The 20815-nt window shown below is 40.1% G+C and overlaps 1 protein-coding gene across 1 annotated transcript in view; it reads left to right on the top strand.

The window, feature by feature from the left end:
* PITPNB (phosphatidylinositol transfer protein beta) overlaps positions 1–20509 on the top strand; it is a 53201-nt gene extending 32692 nt beyond the window's left edge. The window contains exons 6-11 of the mRNA XM_083146743.1: positions 603–677; positions 2554–2637; positions 10468–10545; positions 14391–14501; positions 15593–15715; positions 18797–20509. Coding sequence (XP_083002869.1) covers positions 603–677; positions 2554–2637; positions 10468–10545; positions 14391–14501; positions 15593–15715; positions 18797–18847 — 522 coding nt within the window. The 3' untranslated portion in view covers positions 18848–20509. The remainder of the gene's footprint in view (positions 1–602; positions 678–2553; positions 2638–10467; positions 10546–14390; positions 14502–15592; positions 15716–18796) is intronic.
* Positions 20510–20815: the final 306 nt, after the last annotated feature.

Below are 20815 nucleotides of genomic sequence, written 5' to 3'. Positions count from 1 at the left end.
ATGTAATTTAAGGCCCATACACACTTGCCAACTTTGAGCTGAAAGCCGCTCAAAACAGCAAGTTTGAGCGGCTTTCAGCTCAAAGCCGACCAGTGTGTATGCCCTGACTGGTAATACCAGCAGATGGATGGCTTTCCCAGCGATGATGCAGAAACGCTCACCGCCAGGCCATACACACTGGGCGGCTTTGAGCTGAAAGCTGCTCAAACTTGCTGTTTTGAGGAAAGCTTTGCATAGCACTGTGCTATGCAAAGCAGTCCCCCCCCCCCCCCCCCCCCCAGCAATGATACCAATCATCGCTGGGCATAGTCTCCCAGTGTGTATGGACCTTTAGATGAATTCTTTTCAGACGCTTCATTTCTTGTCTTTCTCTTACAATGTCAAATGTCTACAATAATATATGGGTTAATCACAAAACATAAGCAACCCCATCTTCTACATAAACGACTAGCTGTGGATGATAAGGGTAATGCTGATAATCATTTATTAATCATATTGTTTGTATACATTTACTAACCTAAACCTCACAGATTAACATGAACTATCCCCTCAATGCCGGTTAGCCAGATCCTTCCTTATACTGTAGTGTGTTGTTCTTTCAGAATGAATATATGAAAGAGGACTTCTTCATTAAGATTGAGACCTGGCACAAACCAGATATGGGGACTCAGGATAATGTAAGTCATTTGTATATTTCAGCACAGAAACGGGAAGGGAAAAAATAAACAATATAACTTTTTTTTTAAATAAAATCGGAGGCGCTTGTTGGACTTAAAAGCAAGTCAAGACAAATCGCCTTTTCAATGTAGTTTATTCTGTTTAAGATTGAATAGTCTTTGTAACCCACCAGAAGGACATTCTGCAACAGAGGTGACTCCGTAAAGCTGACTATATACTTCTTATTGGAGTGAAACTCTAGTAATCAATAGGAACAATCGACAGTTGACAAATTGTTGTGCTGCCCCTGAGCTCTCTATTTAGTTGATTAATGTCATAGTCTGCTGTTTGTCTCCCACAATTCTGGATTCCAAGAAATGGAGTAAAGAAAGCGTATTATAGATTTTAACTTTTTTAATGACATAAATATAAAGGGAAATAGAACTAGTGTTCTTTATTATACACCTGCAGTCCCTGCTACTTTGAGTTTGTGACCTTAGCAATGCACACATACTTTTAAGTTGATTACATATTATGTTCACTTGTCTATGGTTCGCACTTGTGTATTTATGGAACTTAGAAAAAGTCTATGTACTTATGTAATATCTGGGCCCCCGTTTTTCTTATGAGACCGCGGGGCTCGCTGCGCTCACCACGCTTCGGGCACGGTGGCTCACTGCGCTCGCCACACTATATAAAATCAACTCCATGCGTAGTTGGATAGTAGGGGTATGAAAAAATGGGGTGCATTTAACATGGGAGCCCAGATAATACATAAGTACCAAAGTCTATCATATATAGCTATTAATTTGGGGAGAACTAAGCCAAACAATTTACTATTTTTTCTGAATTATCTAAGCATGCTGTGATATCAATTTATTTATGAACCCTCAGCAGTGAGAGAGCTGGGAAGGTAATTTCACTTATACCAAAAAAATTTCAGCTACAGAAAAGTCCTAACCGCAAGACAAAATATATAAAATATTGGACCTTAAGGTTCCACCTGTGGGCACTAGCGTTATTGCTACTCTTGTGTTCAACAATGCATTTATTTCATTATTATTTTTTCTTTAACTAAACTTTTCCCTGCTGGGATTTTGTCTTCTCATGAAACATTTTAGTGTACTTTCCAGATCCGGTTCTATAAAATATACAAGTGTTTTCTATTTAAAGCTGTACATATGTCCAAACTCTGCACAATCTCCTATTGCATCAAACATTGTTCTCTCTATTATCCACTCCATGCTGGATTATTTAGTACTTTTTTCCCTACTTGCTTTGTTGTAGTCTGGTGAGTACTCTGCCCCCTCCTGGCTGTTCAATCAGAATCTCTCAGGGGTAGCCAACTCCAGTCCTCGAGCGCTACCAACAGTGAAGTATTAAGCTCCACCTGTGGATCTTTTAAAATGAGTCAGTCAGCAATGAATGAATGGTGAGGTGAGCAGGAAAATGTGAACTGTTGGTAGCTCTCGAGGACTGGAGTTGGCTACCTGTGTCATAGATTCTCTGCTAACAGAGATGTCCGAGCATAGCTGCTAATACCTTTCTGCTGTTGTCAATTTGTCCCTGTGCATGTGCCTTACGTCCAAAACTAAAAGCTGTTAACCTTTTATAAATTTGCAGCCTGTGAGAAATTACAAGGAGCAGGATCTCCATGGCCCATAACGGAGTTGGCAATCTGTAGTAATCAAAAAGCATAGTTGATTTCTTTTTATGTATGCATGTGTATAGCGTTAGAGGCAGATATTACTACTTCCATGTACTCTCTTGTCAAGTATGTGTGTTTTTTTTTTTTTTTTTTTGTTTAATGTATTTTAAATGTTTCAATTTTTTGTGTTATCTTCTAATTTACAAATATTTGACAAGTTACTGTATATTGTTTGTTTTCCCCCTTAGGTGCATTGTCTAGATCCCAATATGTGGAAGACGGTTGAAGTTGTCAATATTGATATTGCAGATCGAAGCCAAGTAGAACCAGCAGTAAGTGGATCACAATGTGTAGAATATAGATCGAATGTTGATGTTCTAATACTTTTTACATTCCACTGTTCTAAATAATGCTGCCATGGCCGATTTGGACATTATGAAAGGAATTCTCCTAGCCATGCTCCTGTCCTCTTCTGCACATCTCTGCATCTTCTACATCGCATTGAGGTTCATGGTCACTGATCTTGTTCCTAACACAGGATATGGTGGAGATGGGGTCAAAATAGTAATTGTACGTGATTTTTTTTTGTAACTTCCACAGGTCTCCTGTATTTCATGTGAAGTTAATATCAGGCTTTCTAACATATGATTTTTCCCTGTTAAATGTAATGTAATAATCCCATTTTAACCCCTTCACTGGTAATCCCAAGAATTTTCTGGGCTGAAAATTTGAAAGTGGAAAATTATCGGGATTGCCATTGTTTAGCACTGGACAGCACTGCTGAGTTGATCGCTGAACTATTATTATTATTATAATTTTATTTATAAGGCGCCACAAGTGTTTCGCAGCGCCGTACAAAGGAACAGTACAGGGAGACAAAGCTTGGCATAACATTGAATAAATAACAAAAATACAGTACAAATAAAGAGCACCACAGTTTAATACACATTACAGCTTAAATGTAAGTAGTGAGGACCCAATCAACATACAACTAGAGGCTTGAGGCCAATGATGGAGATGAGTATGAAGATGGTCACTGAGTGTTGAAGTAAAGGAGAGCTGTGAGTGAAATGTGAAGAGAAGTGGGCTTTGACAACAGGAGGGAAGAGGGCCCTACTCAGCTGGCTTCAGTGCTGCTCGGCTCCCTCTGCTCCGCGGCGCCTCCTGCCCCGTCCGGCTTTTGTATTACAGCCTGCGCCGCTGGTTGCCGCATGCAGGAACGGGGTGTAGGGCGGGGCAGCGGCTGACATAGTGTTCAGCGGTGCTGCCTGGACTCTACACACAGCGTGGTGGGGTTTTTTTTGTTTTTTTTTTAGGTAGCGCTCCCCTAAAAAACTCGCCAAGTGGGGAGCGCTACCTTACAAAAAAAATAAATAAACACCACTGAAGGGGTTAATATGAGACGTGCAATGCACAAGAGGCTAGTAAATTAGCATATTAAACACATTTTGCAGATTAAACTGTATTAGAACTTGTAGGATAGAAAACATTGTATGCTGCATGAAATGTGTTTTATATTTGCAGTACTGTATTGTGGTAAGTGCAGTAAAATTTTTGCTCTGACTAATTACACCGCTTCGTTATAGGTGCTGGGCATGCCCCTAACCAGCACATACCCATCAGTGACGCTGAGGTGTACCCGCTTCCCACCAGGCCATGCTTTCTTTCTATGTGCCCCTGTAACCTCTGTACCATTCCCGCATTGGATTCTAGGGGGGAACACTAGACATAGGAGAAAGGGATTATCATTTTCATTTCTGGATCCAACGGGATTAGACATAAAATTCTGGGGGGATATCCAATTAGCAGTGGTACTTTACCAATGCAAATAGGTTGGCTGAGGGCTATCCTATTGGCCCCTGTACTTGCGTCCTTATTACCTGATGTCAGCACCTGGGCACCCAAAGTATAATCCTAGGTAAGCAGCCATTGGAGGAGTGGTGACACATAAGAGCAGGAACTTATCCCGGATACCATGTGTTTTCGTGCAATTGTAGGTCCATTTCCAGACGATAGATCCTGCCTTTAATTAGATATAAAGATGATGACAGTTGGTCAAAAATCGTGATATAAGGCTATTATTATCATCCAAAAATGCATTGGGGCTAATTGTGGACTTCCTTTAGTCTGATAAGATTGATAAGATGTTGACTTCTGCAACCACCTAAAAGGCTCCACCATCCTTTGAATCCAAAAAGCCCACATATCAATCTAACTCAAGTTTCCTTTAGTACAGGACCGTATTTATACTGCATAGTCTTGGTCACTACTCCCTTCTGGAAAAGAGCTTTGGCGTAAATGGATTATTCTGGTATTACACCATCCAAGGAGATAGACTGCACAGACCTATGCTGTTTCCCACTAGCTATATATTACCCCTCTAAAAAGTGTATTTATTAAAGTTTGGTTCTGACTATTTGATTAGGTCTTAGCTACAGTATGATGCCACAGAAATACATTTTATTTTCACAGTGTAATGACACAGTGTTTGGAAAGAGACCAATTCAATTGTCAATGTGCTGTTAAATATATATGCATTGGGTTCCTTGTGGTTTTCTGATACTTTTGTAAGTTTATAAAAGTAATGCCTTTCTGGTTTTATGAAGTGAATGATCTTAAAGGTATACCCAAACTTTACCCATAGGGGGTGTGGTCCCTGTACAAGCTTCCCTCACTGCTTTTACCTTACCATGTGATAGTCTGCTTGGGGTGTATTCATTACTCTGATGGCGAGCAGTGCCAATAGCTCACCGTCAGAGTATTCAACTACCTCCCCTTCACTCGCTGTTTCCACCTCACTGGTTCTTTTCAGCGAGGTGGAAACAGCGAGTGTACCCATTAAAATGGCGGAGCTCACCACAAAATGCAACGGACTCGCTGATTTCTTCCAAACATTGAACACTGCGAGGGGGGTTTGATGTCGAGGATGGCTGAAAAAGAGCCATCCTTGCCATACAAACCCTTCTCGCCACTGCATTGAATACACCTCTTTGCCTATATGTATGTAGACATGTATGTATAACTTATAAATGAAATAAACACTTAAAATCACCCTTCACCTGCTATTCTCATTTTAAGAATCATGTCATATTATCTTTTTAGTTTAAGAAATTAAATTTGTTTTCTGTGCTTAAACCCTATATGGACGAGAGGCACTTTTATCTGAACTGACACATTAGCCCTGTTGCATTTTTAACCTACTTCAGAAGCTTAAACTGTTTGTACTACACAGTGATATGTAGTGGACACGCTTCTTCAAGGGCTGCAGAAACTGCACAGCAGAATTAGCCTCCAGAAATCCTCAGAGCTGAAGATTCAAGTGGGTTACAGCTGTCATCCCCCAGAGTATTTTAACAGAACTAATGAGATGAGAAGTGTACAGCTGGTGGCAAACAAAATAAACCACAAGCCATAGGCTCGCCTACAGTGGCTCCGCTCTCCCTGTGGGATCCTGAAGGAGATTGCATGTTAACGAAGCCAGAAGGCTGTCTCCTTCCACGCTGTTGCTCATTTGCAGCTGTAATTGGGAACTGCACATTGTATTTTCTATGCTGGATTGTCATACATTCTAGGATTTGTTCTTATTTTTCTGATAAGCTCACAGTTAATAGCTATGCTTACCGGATATTTCTGTAAAGATGGCAAGGATATCGGCTGTTGTATATTTCTTTGTATACAAAAAAAATTTAATTTGCATCAAAGTAACCACTACCCAGCCGGAAAGATTTTTTTTATTTAGAGTAAATAAGATGTTTCTCTTATGTTGTGCCAGCACTTGTTTTGGGCAATACTACATAGCAGTGGTTCCCAAACTTTCTTGAACCACGGCACCCTTGAGCAGTGGTTCTCAACCTTGGTCCTCAGGGACCCCCAACAGTGCACGTTTTCCAGGTCTCCTCACAAAATCACAGGTGAAATAATTAGCTTCACCTGTGATCTTTTAAAATGTGTCAGTGAAGAATTAGTGCACCTGCCAGGTGACCTGTAAAACGTGCACGGTTGGGGGGTCCCTGAGGACCGAGGTTGAGAACAAAGGCACCCTAGAGCATCAGCATTTGTTTTACTTGCACCCTATGCCATCAGTTTTCATTGAGAAATTCTGCAATTATTCCATGAAGTAAATTGTGCCTGTGTGGTTTTGCTTAGATTTAGTCATGTGGTGGACAGAGTTCTGCTTTTGTTTATCCTCCTGTTTTATGGTTAGCAGCCATTAAGCACTGGTTCCGCATATTGCATTTGGCCCAAAATAAGTTTAAGTCCTTGACCACCAGCTTCGTAACCCTGTAGTACCCCAGGGTACCATAACATCTGGTTTGGGAATGCTATAGCGTAATAAACCATGTATTTTCTATGTTATGGGGACAATGAATCTTAAAGCACTTTTTTTTTTTTGTAAACAGTGTTGGCTCATGATCAGTTTTACCACAACTGAAGATGAGCTACAAAATGTACTCTCCTTTAAGCTGGCCATACATCAGAAAGATCGATCTTAAGATCGATTGCACTCATGATTGTGTACAATTTCCCTTGAAATCCCCAGCAGTCCTTGGTGGTTTTTGGACACACAATCCATCATACAATCAGTCATACAATCCATCTGCTGCATGATTTTGTACACAAGATGTGCACACAATCTGCATACAATCCATCATACAATCAGTCATACAATCCATCTTATGATTGATTGTATGATTGTGTACACAAGATGTGCACACAATCTGCATACAATCCATCTTACAATCAATTGAGATTGTATGATTGGGTACAATATCTTTCTGATGTATGGCCAGCTTTAGCTTGTAGGTGTGAAGACCTCAAATATATGCTGTTTAGTAATTGTGATCACATTATATGCTGCTTAACTAAATCTGTCCTCTTCATGTTTTTTTTTTTTTTTTTTTTTAACACTTGGGGTGGTATAGGGTTCAATTGTTTTACATCCGATCTCCCATCTAAAATGACAGGAGATAGTAGGGCTGTATTCAATTGATCTATTTTGTTTTGCCCTCATTATAGTCAGGTTTAGCTACACATTTGCGCTTTTCAGCTCACCAACCCCGGACCTAACGACTTGAATGTTGGTGAAAAACCATTGAATACCACTTCATTGGAAAAACACTGGCAGGACATGTTGATGTTAATACAACATTGATTTAACATTGAAAAAGTACTGGTCTGGGAATAACTGCAAAAAAGAAAATCTGAAACCAAGGGGGAAATAATGGGGAAAAACAAAAGGGAAGACTAGCGCAAACATTACATTAACAAAGAAGTGAAACATACATAATACATTAAATACATAACTATAACATGGAAATACCAATATACTGTATGTAATAGTAATTGCATAGTGAAGAAAGAGACTTTTGAGTAGAGCCTCCTATTTAGCAGTTTAGTGGAAATCTATAGAAATTGCCCAAAAAGTGTACATAATGCTGTCAGGCAGGGGAGTTTAAGGTAATGTGCAGAACTTGAAGATACTAAGCTCTGCACTTGCACAAAATACGTCACAGTGCTGCGCCTCTCACATGGGCTAGGTGTGCAGAGGACCGCCTCTTGTCACTATCCAGTTGATATATGTACAGTAAAATGGCAGTCAGTAGTTGACACCAATTGGTTACCAGTGAAAGGTAGACTGTGCTTATGGTCAACAGGTTCAAAGGGTAGTCCTGGCAATGGTTGACACAAATGTTTATATTTTTTACATTTTAACTTAATCATTTACCATCCACGTGGACTATGGGAATAGTAACCTGTGCCAAGCTCTGCAGCAGTGTAGTGCCTGAAGTGTGGCGAGCCCACGAGGGAACATGTATCTGCTAATTTGGCTCAGATAAAGTGAAACCAAATGACATACACACTTGACTTGTTTATTAGGCGGACCCAGTGGCGTAGCTAAGTTTTGGGCGCCCCCCCTCCCGCCACCCATGAAACCCCCCCCAATCCCCCGCAGCCTTACCTATTGCGCTGGTCCCGGCGGCTCCGTTCTTCTGCTGAGGACCACCACAAAATGGCCGCCCCCATACAGCAGACAGTTTCAGAGAACAGTGTGCTATATGGGGCGGCCATTTTGTGGTGGTCCTCAGCAGAAGAACGGAGCCGCCGGGACCAGCGAGATAGTAAGTCTGCAGGGGAATGGGGGTGTAACTATAGCAGCCGGGACCAGCGAGATAGGTAAGTCTGCGGGGGAATGGGGGTGTAACTATAGCACCGCAGCCCCCGGTGCCCCCACATGCACAGCACCCCCCCGCGGTGGCGGGGGCTGCAGTGCTATAGTTACGCCGCTAAGCTGACCCCAGGAAGCTTGACATGCAAAAAGGAGACACATGTAAAGGTGGGATACGGTCATTGGGTCGACACTGGTCTAGGTCAACCGGTCATTAGGTCAAACAAGCAGTACAGTTGGAGCCCCTCTCAACTTTGTTCCTTAGGTCATGGCTAGCCATGGCTATCCTATTGTTCAAAGCAGCAATACAATACATAGAACAATACAGTAGGGGATTTGCAGAGTAATCATATTACTCAATCCTATTAAAGGGCTAAATGAGGAGGGCTCCATCTGTAGGTCGACATGGGCAAGGTCGACCTACAGCTACAGCTACGACCTCTCGCGAGATTTCCCCTGTATGAGACTCCCTGCACAGCCGCCGAGACACACAGACCGGCGACTCGTAACCTGCGGCAGCCGCCGAAACGTGGGATGATTTGCAAGTTTTTTTTTTTTTTTTTTTTTTAAATGGCCACCGAGGCATTATGCCTCAATGCAAATGGCCCTCAGACATCAAAAGGTTCCCCACCCCTGATCTAGACACTGTAGATTTATCAGCCGGAACCATATACAATCTATCTGGCTAAAATGTTAATTTTGTACTTGAATACCTGGCCCTACAGTATACCCTTTTGCCTTCCAGTAACATCTTACAGAAATGTGGATCAATTAAAAATGATTAAGGTCCTTAATGTAAAATAAAATCCTATATCTCTACTAATGCTTTTACAGTTTGAGTCTCCCATAACCAAAATGGATAGCCGCCTTATCTGTATTTTCATGCCATAATGAGATATCTTAGGGATCAGACCCAAGTCTAAACCTGAATTGCATGTATGTATCATGGTACTTGTGTACTTTCACGGCTCCCATCGCATGCCAAATGTAATGGAATGCGATTTTTGCAGTTTTTAAGCATTTTTGAAAAATCGCATGCGATTTTTAACAGAAATGCATACAAATGCATTGAAATTAGTATCAAACATGTTCAATGGCCCCCAAATGTCATTTTTGAGGCTGTACCACCCCCACTATCAACGTGAACCCGAAGCGTGGCGAGCGCAGCGGTACGCGTCCTACGACCTTTTCATACCCCCACTATCCACGTTGGCGTGGAGTTGAGAATAGAAAGTGTGGCGAGCCACTGAGCCCGAACCGTGGCGTGTCCCTTTAAACCTCCAGAAAGCAAAAATCTCACTATTTGTATAAATATTTTCAGTTATTTCATATTTGTGATCTGAAAGAATCCACGTGTATATATTTCTCAGCAAACTTTTTTATTTCTTCAAAAACTTTTTAAAAAATAGTAAAAGAAATATGAAAGCTTGCTTGGTGCAACATAGACAAAAAATGTGCAATGTTTGTACTAGATCGCATCTAGTTCAAAACGCAGGCTGTTGTAGCATATTGCATGTTTTGAACTAGATGCGATGCGAACTGGTAGAAAACGCATGGAGCATATTGCGCCGTGTGTGGGTAACTAGGCCAGATTTCTGTATTAACAAACAAAACCTCTTTTACTTTTTTGTTGTATCTGCTATACTGTACATATACCAACAGTAGCAGTGAACTATTTAAATGGTTTAATACAGTGTTCTAGAAGGTAAACACTATGCAATTATTTAGTAACATTCCATTTATTAAAAAAAGATTCCATGCCGTTTACACTACAAGAGATATGAAGGCCGCATAGCTATGGAATTTAATGCCTATTTTGATGCCTATATTTCAGTTAAACATGGTGTACTTGCACAAGTCAAGTAGTAAAACCTATAGTTCTTGGAATGACCCTTTATAAATACCCTGAATATGTTTAAATTTGCTTTTAGAATGGTTAATAGCAGTAATATATATTTTTTTTTTCTTCTAATGTTTCTTATGTTTTGTTTGGTAGGATTACAAAGCGGATGAAGACCCAGCAATATTTGAGTCTGTTAAAACAAAACGAGGGCCTCTTGGACCCAATTGGAAGGTAATTTATTAAGTCCGACAGTGGTTCATTTATAAGTGTAAAGGGGTGTACACTCTGAGAACTTGTACCAGGAGGTTTTGACTAGATAGTCAAAATATCCTAGAAGGTTAGCCAAAATCTCCCTATTTTTCTCCTGCTTAGTCAATATTGTCTAGCAGAAATTGCTTAGCATAGATTGACTGTGCAGGCAAGAAAATTTTGACTAGATCATAGACTATCATTGCTTAGACAAAATTGCTTAGTCAAAATCTCCAGTGCATCGATCCAAAATCTTTCCCAAAATTGCTTAGTCAAAATTGCTTATTCAAATTTGTCCATTAGTCAAAATCTCCCCGTGTGTACACCCCTTAACTCTAAAATGTTCATGAGCTATTTTGTTGCCAGATGATAAAGATTTCAACATAATTAACTGTAATGGATCTGCAATTGTGCCTCACGCCCACCTATACAGCTTTTCACATGACATTATGTACTGTAATTCATAATACGCATACACAGGAGGAAGTCTGGATGATTCACCCGTATTATAGGAACCATAGCTAGGGCACAGTGGTGAGAAGATAGTATGATATAAACACTCCTGGTGTGTGAATGTTCTGCTCGAAGTGGTTATTTTCATTGTTGTTTTTTAAATCTTTTTTTATCTTTTTCTTCTTTTGCCTTTCCTGCAATATTTGTAAATGAGCCCATTATATTCTGTAGTAATATGTACAGAGCTGTACAGTACACATTTAATATTGGACATACCTTTTTAAAAGAACGGTACATTTAATGCGTCATCTCTGGTGTGATGCGGTAACTAGTAGAAGATTTGAGTGGCGTACGGAATAATAAGCCATTATTGTTGGTATCCTGAGCATTTGCCATTGGATAGTTACTGTCCTCCTTTACAAAGTGAGATTATGCTGTTTTATTTAGGATTCTAAGCCCTCTAATCTATTTCCTTGCTCTAGATTTTCCCATGTCCATAACACTTTTTTAATGCTATTTTAATAGTATGCAATTCATTTGACCTTAAATTTCTGGACATAAAGACAGAAAAACATTCATGTGTGGCCTATGATTAGCTGCAGAGACTGTGGTGGATATGGTCACTAGGTAGACAAGCATTAGGTCGACAAGCAGATTATGTTGACATGGGGAAGGTCGACAGTCAAAAAGTTGACACAGGGATTTTGACTTCCTTTTTAAAAAAAAATTTTTTAACTGACTTGTGCCGGCAGGCGGTATTCCATGCTTTACCATCCACTGCGGCAGTGGTTCCCAACCCTAGTCCTCAAGTACCCCCAACAGTGCACGTTTTCCAGGTCACCCGGCAGGTGCATGCATTATTCAGGCACATTTGAAAAGATCACAGGTGGAGCTAATCATCTCACCTGTAATTCTGTGTGGAGACCTGCAAAACGTGCACTGTTGGGGGTACTTGAGGACCAGGGTTGGGAACCACTGCACTAGGGCATGGTGAGAGAATAAAATAGTGTGCCGAGCGCAGTGAGCAATGCGAGGGGACGCAGTGCACTTTTTTAATGTCCATGTTGCCTGTGTTGACATTCAAATAAAAAAAAAAGTGAAAAACCCCATGTCGACCTTTTGACCTTCCCCATGTCGAGCTAATGACCCGGTCTACCTAACCCCACGTCGACCTTCAGTCATGTTGACCTAGTTTCTATCCAATGATCCATACCCAGCTGTTGTGTCCTGGGCTGATGACCCTATAGAGATTTTTTTGGTTTAAAAGTATATTCTGTCAAAATGCATTTTTTACCGCATCTTTGGCATTGTCCATGGTCATTCATTGTCCTCCTACAATGTACCATTTCGGGTCTGATTTTTTTTTTTTTTTTGAAGCACCAGTAACATTTGTTATAAATCTTGGCATATCTTTATCCAGTGGTAAAGTACACCTAGTTAGGGCACATCTGGTATGTGATGTAACCAAGCTACACATTTGGGCCCAAACTGCTAACTCTGGAAGTCACCTCTATGTAACAGCATAGAATGTGTAAAGCTATTGGTACTCATGTATTATGCTTTACTGAACCTTATGGTTTTGCAATCTTGGTGTAAATTTATATTTTGAACCTCCTCACAATACATTTTTTTGAAGATTTTAGCCACAAAGCCATACAATGCATGAGCGCTGAAGTAGAACTCGTATATATAACCTTGCAAATGACTGTTAACTTTCCTATATTTATGTAAGAAGTAAATGCTGCATACATTTATATTTTGGGATTAGCAATAGATAATGGGAGTGTTACTCTTACCCAAATAGGAACATGGGTACTGTGTTGCAGTGTAATGCCACCTAGCTCTTCTCATTAAACACTGATGTTTGAGGATCTGTGGAAAATAAGAACACTGTTTATGTATATATGCGAACTCCTCTCCCTGCATGATGGAAACCGATGTTTAATCAGGCATAGAGGGCTGAGCATGCTCTGAATGACCTGACAATTCCATTTTCAACCACTAGAGGCTCACATGTGTTGTCTAAGATGGGCAAGAATAATAACAAGAATGATTGCCATTTTCTTTTTGGACCTATAAATAATTTTTTTTTGTAAATATTGCTTGCTTAGCCCCAGTGAGTCCTGCAGAACCTAAATTTGGTATCCAGCTAATCCCAGACTGTCTGCTAACCGTTTGTTTACAGTTCTATTCTGCAGGGAATATGGGGTGTATGTATTTGGCGCAGTGGATATGAGTATGTCACAGTCTTTAGAGTTGTTTGCGATAATGGAATATTAGATACTAGGTGGTTGTGGTAGTAGATAATTCATAAGGGAAATGTTGAGTAAAGTGTAGGGTGGCGTAAAGCAGCAGGCGTGGGAAATGGGGAGACCGTGACGGAGTGTTAGATTTTAGTTTGTAGTTTTTGCCATATTGCGCTTTAAGCACTATTGGAACATCTAACTTGCTATGGCTGATGGAAAAGCGGACACATTTAAGGAACAGTAAATGCCTTTTAAAGGTTCTAGTGTAAATAGTAAAGGACCTCAGTCTGCACGTTGCCCTGCTGCTCCCTGCCCCACACCATCCCTCCCGCTGCTTCGGGCTAGTAAGGTCAGTCCCTTTGCTCTATCTAGGGCAGGGCTGGGCAACACCGGCCCTCCAGATGTTGATTATCTACACATCCCAGCATGCCTTGCATCAGTTTCAGCATGGCCACGTAGCAAAACGAATGCAAAGCATCCTGGAATGTGTAGTTCATTAACATCTGGAGGGCCGGTGTTGCCCAGCCCTGATCTAGGGGAACAGTTGTAGAAGTGTCTCGTGCCCAATCTCCCATTGCTCATATATGTAGGAGATGGGACACACCTTAAAAGATTATTCAATAGCTCCTTTTCTATTATGTGATTTTAGAAGGCACATTTGTTGCTTGACTTGCTTTTTCATGGTGAGATTTATTGCATTGTTTTACATGCATTATGGTTATTAGTGTTCATTCTGGCACCCGCCATCTTAGAAAACCCATACAGTTCCTGTTCCCTGCCTGGGGTGTCGCTGTCTGCTGTGGTGTTTTAGCACAGGTCTTGTTTGCATATTAGTACTGATATACAGACCACACTGTGCTAGAAGCACTCCTCAGCAGACAGCGACACCCCCGGCAGGGAAGAGGAACTGCATGGGTTTTCAAAGATAGCGGGTGCTAGAATGAGCACTAGTTATCACTTTTTGTTTTAATGAACAGAGCAGATGACTAATTTTTCTTTTTGTAAGTTGCAGAATTAATGTCTCCTATTTGTTGAATTTGATGCTTTGGCTTGATGAAACGTTCACCCTGAATCATAATAGAATTAAATCAATGTAGATTAACTGATGTTTATTTCACTTTCCTGCAGAAAGAATTGGCAAACTCTGAGTACTGTCCACGCATGTGTGCTTACAAACTAGTAACAATTAAATTTAGATGGTGGGGACTTCAAAACAAAATAGAACATTTTATTCAAAAGGTAAGAATCTACAAATGGGCAATCTGGTGGTTTTAGGCTCGTATCCTATGTTATAAATGGCTAATGCTGTTCTTGAATCTCGTAATGTGTTTTCCTCTCAGTGTGTTTTGCAGTCCTGCAGCCACTAGGTGGCACCCAACAGAGCAATTCAAGTGTTGCTCCATTCGGACAAGCACGGCACTCCGCTTTTACATTTACTGATGTATTGTAGACTAATCTATAAGGTGTGTAGTGCCTGTAAAAACTAGCCCCATTTGTTAAACAATTTGCAGGGCACTTTCTAGCTGTGTGTTCTACATTGACAAACACGTTTATATCAGTCTGCCGTGCAAATATCAAATCTTCCATGGACTCACCCAGAAATCCTCATCGTTAGGAAACTGGTGTCAAAGTCAGCAATTTATTTTTAGTGTATCAGACTTTCTAGTTCAAGGCAAAAGCTATGAGTTCAGTCTTTCTGATTAACTTACAGAAATCTGTTTGGTGAAAATCCTTAAAACACTTATCAGGACTTATTTAATTTTCTAGTCTTAGAATGTGTTAATGTATATGTGAATACATTTAATCTTTGGGTGTTGCACGCTAACTTTTATTGATATTATGCTAGTAGTGTGGAGCATCAGGAGGAACAGATTTAGTTTGTAGTCTTGCAACTTATTGTTGGAAGAGACATGGTTGTGAGTTCAAGTGACATGGAATTACGGAAGACAATATTTTCCCAAACTCTGCCATTACACACTCCAAGTTTAAGGATTGAGCACAGGTGGCTTTATTAAGTCAGACTGATACTAATTATCTGGACTTAAGCATGAATATTCTTAAAACCTGGACTGTAATTGCAATTTGGGAAAACTCTTGACTTGAAACTTTAATTAAAATACATAATTGGAGAATTCAATAAATTCTGTGTCACTTTCTTGGGTTTCTGTATGAATTCGAAGTCAACATAACCGTGGAAAGAAAGTATAGCTGATGTCCATAAAATAAATCAAAACTAGATGTGTCCCAAAATAGAAATTTGTAGAAGCAGCGTAAAATTTTATTACCAGTTTTTTTTTCTTTTCTTTTTTGTGTGTGTTTTTTTGTTTAAGCAAGAAAAACGAATATTCACAAACTTTCACCGTCAATTGTTCTGCTGGATTGACAAATGGATTGACCTAACAATGGAAGACATACGACGAATGGAGGATGAAACACAGAAAGAATTAGAAGCAGTAAGAATTTATTTCCCGCAATCATTTGTTGCATTGTATATGTACTGTACTGGTAACAATGGTAATGTTACTTACCAATGAATTAGATGCTTATTTTCCTTTTAAAGAGAACGGCATTTTGTAAACAAAGGACTTCACCATCCTGTACAAATGTTTTGAAATTACCCTGAAAACTGCCTTAAGAATCTTGCAGATTGGACTCTGTGTATTCAGGTTGATAAGTAGGAAATACATATTTTTGGAATACTAGTACAGGTAGAGGGTCTTTTTTTTTTTTTTTTTACCACTCTCCCCTTCCCCCTACAGCAGTCATTCCCAACCACGGTCCTCAAGGCACACCAACAGTGCAGGTTTTGTAGATATCCAGGCTTGAGCACAGGTGACTTAATTAGTATCTGAGGGATTCTGATTAAACCATCTGTGCTGAAGCCTGGATATCACTAAAACCTGCACTGTTGGTGTGCCTTGAGGACCGTGGTTGGGAATGCCTGCCCTACAGTATTATTTTTAATTTAGGTCTCCCACACCTGCGTAGCATGTGTCGGGGGGACTGCTGCTTCTTTTTCCCTGCTACAGCTGATATCTGCACTTTTCAGAGCTCGCCCAAATTGTGCTTGGGGGCAATTTTGAAGTTCCTCTGCCCACACTGTGATCCCTGACACGTGCTCCAGAATGCCAGTTGCATGGCATTCTGGGGTATGATAACAGCAGTTATGTCACCAGTCTTAAGGTCCATACACACTGTGGGATTATGCCTAGCGTGTATGGACAGCAGTGACCGCTGAGGGGAAAGCTGCTCAGTGCATACACACTGAGCGGCTTCCCCCCCTGCCTGGCGCCTTCAGCGGGGGCTTTTTGTAGCGCAGCACTATGCAAAGCCGTCCACAAAGTCTCTCAACTGCTGGTAATACACGCAGATGAACAGCTTTCATGGTGATGATGTGGGATCGCGCATCACCACTCATCGCTGGGCTGTACACACTGGTCGGCTTTGAGCTGAACGCTGCTCAAAACACCAAGTTTGACCAGCTTTCAGCTCAAAATCACCCAGTGTGTATGGGCCTCTAGACCACCACATCATTGCAGCAGGTCTGAATGTTGCGGGATGGATCTGCTAAGCTAACGCTGGGCAGTACGGTTGACCTACTACACCAGCGGTTCTCAAACTGTGGGTCCTGACCCCAAAGTGGGTCCCAACCTTCTCATCATGGGGTCATGACTCCATGTTGCTGACCATCAGGCTGATGACTTTGTAATCTCAGTCAGTGATTTAAAAATCTGTTGAATTGTCTGTTATTTTAGACTCCTCCCATCACTTTGTGCCTCCACAATGCTGCCATGTATGTGCTGTCTGCTGACTACACATGTCCTGTGATGAACTTCTGCAGTAACTTACTGGGGTCCTGTCATTATTTTTATTGTCTAATGGGGTCCCAGAGCAAAATAGATTGAGGACCCCTGCACTACACGGATTGCAGATTTAATATTTCAGAGAAAATAGATGAAGTATAGATGAAGTATACTACATACTGTACGATTCTGCAGCAAACACCAATACCAAGTGAGATTTAATTAATACATGCAAGAGCATAGATTACCAATAGAAATGTCCATAAGTACTCTGTATATTCTGTTTACAGCTTGCTGTAAGAGAGTCTAAATGGATCTGAGACCTTTCCTTGGCCAACCTTAACCCTTTTTGTGTTTTAATGTTTTGCGTTATATTTTTTAGTTGCTTTCAATTTCATTTTACATTTAGATACGCAAGAAGGGTACTGTTCGAGGCACAACTGCAGCAGACTCCTAAGCAAGTGACCCTAGTTTCAGGGGCAGTATTGAGGTGTGTAAGTAAGTAGCAGGATTAAAATCAGGTGATGGGCCTTTTCTTCAGATAAAACCAAAATCTATGGTGCCATTTGACTCCTTTGCCTTCTTTCCATGGGCTGTACATTTCTGTGTAATTTCAAAACTTGCTTAAACTTGCCTTACTCTCTTTTCTTCACCTTACTTATTTGCGCGCTTTGTGTGACTAAGGATGCGGAGTGTTATGAAGTTAGCGGTAGCCTACTCCAGTATAAACGTATTGTTTTCTCTATTCGCATTCTGTGGGCACTCACCATTGTTACATCAACTGAATGCAACATAGTGGATCATTTTAGGGACCATAATGATTATTTGCACTATGTTATACTGCTGAACAGATGTCTTCATACATATAGCCTCCTTACATCAAGCAGCGTAAGATACTTGGCACCAGTTGTTATTGTTAAGGGGGGGGGGAGGGGTATTCAATCCGGGATTCCAACTGTCTTAATATCCTGACAGTCAAAATCCCAGGCCTTTTTCGGTTCTTCTGACAGTAGCTCGACAGCCGGAATTCAATATACAATGTTTGAAAGTTTGTGGATTGTCAAAAATGTGGCAGTTTTGTCGCAAAATGATTCCACAATCAATGGCTGTTTCCAACAATGCAAACTCTCCTCCACAGGGAGCAGACGAGTCCCAGCCAAGATTGCAAGTCTCGGCTGGGATTGAATATCTTAACTGCCGATATTTTTACTGTCAGAAATATCGTTAGACATTGAATATCCCCCTAAGACTGATGCACATGGAGAGTGTGATGGAGTCTGTATATGGAGCACCATTAATGTTATATGGGAAAGAAACTACAACTACAGTTTAACACTTGGTATACAGACTGAGAGAGACACAGATATACAAGTGTCACATATCAAATTAATCCTCAGTCCTTGTGCATCTTAATCGCATTATATTCCACCAAGACACATTTTTTACAAAATGCCCCCAAACTAAGTCCCACAGCACCTGCAGCAGTGATGTGTGCAGCAGTGATGTGTGCAGCAGTGATGTATGCGAACATCTCTAATATCAATTCACTATTGTTTTAATGCAGAGAGAACGATTGTGGCCTGTGAATGATTCAAGCACTGTTTAATGCTGTTATATTGGTTGTGCATATAATCCTACAAAATCTATATATTTTATAGTTTATATCTAAAGCAACATATTTACTATTTGTATTCATGGGATTTATTATTATTTTTTTTTTGTTTAATTTAGCTACGCAACCAAGGTCAAGTGAGAGGAACAAGTGCTGCCAATGATGAATGAAGATAGACCTGACCAAATCGCATGCAAAGTTTTGTCATTTACATTTGTGTTTATATACCTGTATGTTTATAGCTATATAAACACTATCCGAGCATTAACTTCTTAAGTGTACTGTACCTGATCTGAGCAAAAAATGTAAAGGAGAATGTGTACTGTACTGAAATTGTTTACAAACCTTACTGAATGTCGCTAGAAGTGTAAAATAATGGGCTCCTGATTCCTTAACTGTTCTCCACTGTCACACCTTGCAAATAAATGTTTTTCATTCATTCTGTCTAAACATAAAACTGTATTTGAAATGCATCTGTCAGCTGTGTGGAATAGGGGCGGCCATTTTGTAATCTGATCCAATATTCACCACAATGCAGCTGAGGACATGGTCTCAGAGTTGCTACCATGCATTCTCCTGAATTTTGAATCAGCCCAGATAACAATGGCGGCATGCACATTTTCTTTTTAATATTGTTAAAGTTCTATTTCTGATGCTTTGAGTTGTATCATAAAATCCGTTCAGAGATCATATGTTGTCCGGCCATTTTAAAGTGGAGTCTAAACCTATTGTTGGCTTGAGAGCAAAATTGAGGAGAAGGATGCAAATTACTTCTCTCAACAAGGTTCTATACAGATCCATGGAGTTGGGTGCTGCAGTCTGCATAGGGGCAAGACAGTGATGACATTTTGTGGAATGTATGTAAAATGGCTGCTTTTCCCAGCACGGTGTTCTACATAGAACATAATGAGACCATAATACTTTTTGGACAAGATCTTAGGGTGTAAGTTTTTTTGTTTTGTAGCTTATAAATAACATTTCTAGGAGTCTTGTACACAAAGTTGAATGGAAGAAGTTGCTCATTTTGAAAGTTGCAGTTTGGAATCTATGCAAACTGTTTCCTTTATACATTATTTATGCTTCAGTCAGGTGCTCTTTTATGTTTAAACTGTTCAAATGCACATGTAATTTAAAGAAATATATATAACAAAAAGTTAGGTTTTAAAAACAAGCGTGAAAGGATGTTTAAATAATGTAAACAGTTTAATTGTAGATACTTTCGCAATACATATACTTTTTTTTTTTTTTTTTTAATGGAGCATGTTAAATGCTTAGTACTTGTTATGCTTATTAAATTTAAATCAAAGTGAAACTATTTTAGAATGACAAAGATTTTTTTACAAATTGTTCCGATAGAAATGCAACCTTAATGTTATATAGTCCATCTAGTCTGGGGGTCACACTTGCCTTTACCCTCTCTGGACTCACGGTCGCACTTAGAATTGCCATTTTACCAGTCTGCCTCTAGTGGTATTTGTCCTTCATCCGGTAAGAGCTCATGTCTGGCTAATATTATGCCTATTTTGCTGCAGTAAATTGCCTATTTTCTATTTCTGGTTATTACAGAAAGATGTAAATGTATCTGTCTTGAAGTCTGTTATATAATCACGATCCAAATACTATTTCCCCTCAAGTTGGGACTAAAGAGTGAAATGCAACAAAAAGTTGACATGTTTCAGTACACCTTTTTAAATTCAGGGGAACTTCTAATTGAATGTAAAATGTCTAGATTTGCAGTCTGGTGTGTAAAGAGTATGCCATTTAAGTAAACAATAAATTTGATCACCAAAAAAGACTTTGTTATTATGTCAATAAAGACTGATTGTTTTTTATTTCAAATTCATTTACTTTACAAAACTAGAAAATTAAAACCAAAGGTGGAATTCAATCATGGGTGAAGTGGGCAAATTGCTGTTGCCTGTAAAGTAAGTTTGTTACTGTTGCCAGCACAATCCCCTCCTCCTCCTCCTCCTCCTCCTCCTCCTCCTCCTCCTTCCTTCCTTCCTTCCTTCCTTCCTTCCTTCCTTCCTTCCTTCCTTCCTTCCTTCCTTCCTTCCTTTTCTTGACCTAAAAGTACTTTTACGTAAAGGTGTCAGGCGGGTTTGGCAGTTAATTAAAAAAAAAAAAATGTTTTTAGA

The sequence above is a fragment of the Crinia signifera genome, chromosome 1 (assembly GCF_055691185.1).
Source record: "Crinia signifera chromosome 1, ASM5569118v1, whole genome shotgun sequence".
Taxonomy (NCBI): domain Eukaryota; kingdom Metazoa; phylum Chordata; class Amphibia; order Anura; family Myobatrachidae; genus Crinia; species Crinia signifera.
The sequence above is the reverse complement of the archived record's forward strand: the minus strand, read 5'-3'. Positions and strand labels throughout refer to the sequence as shown.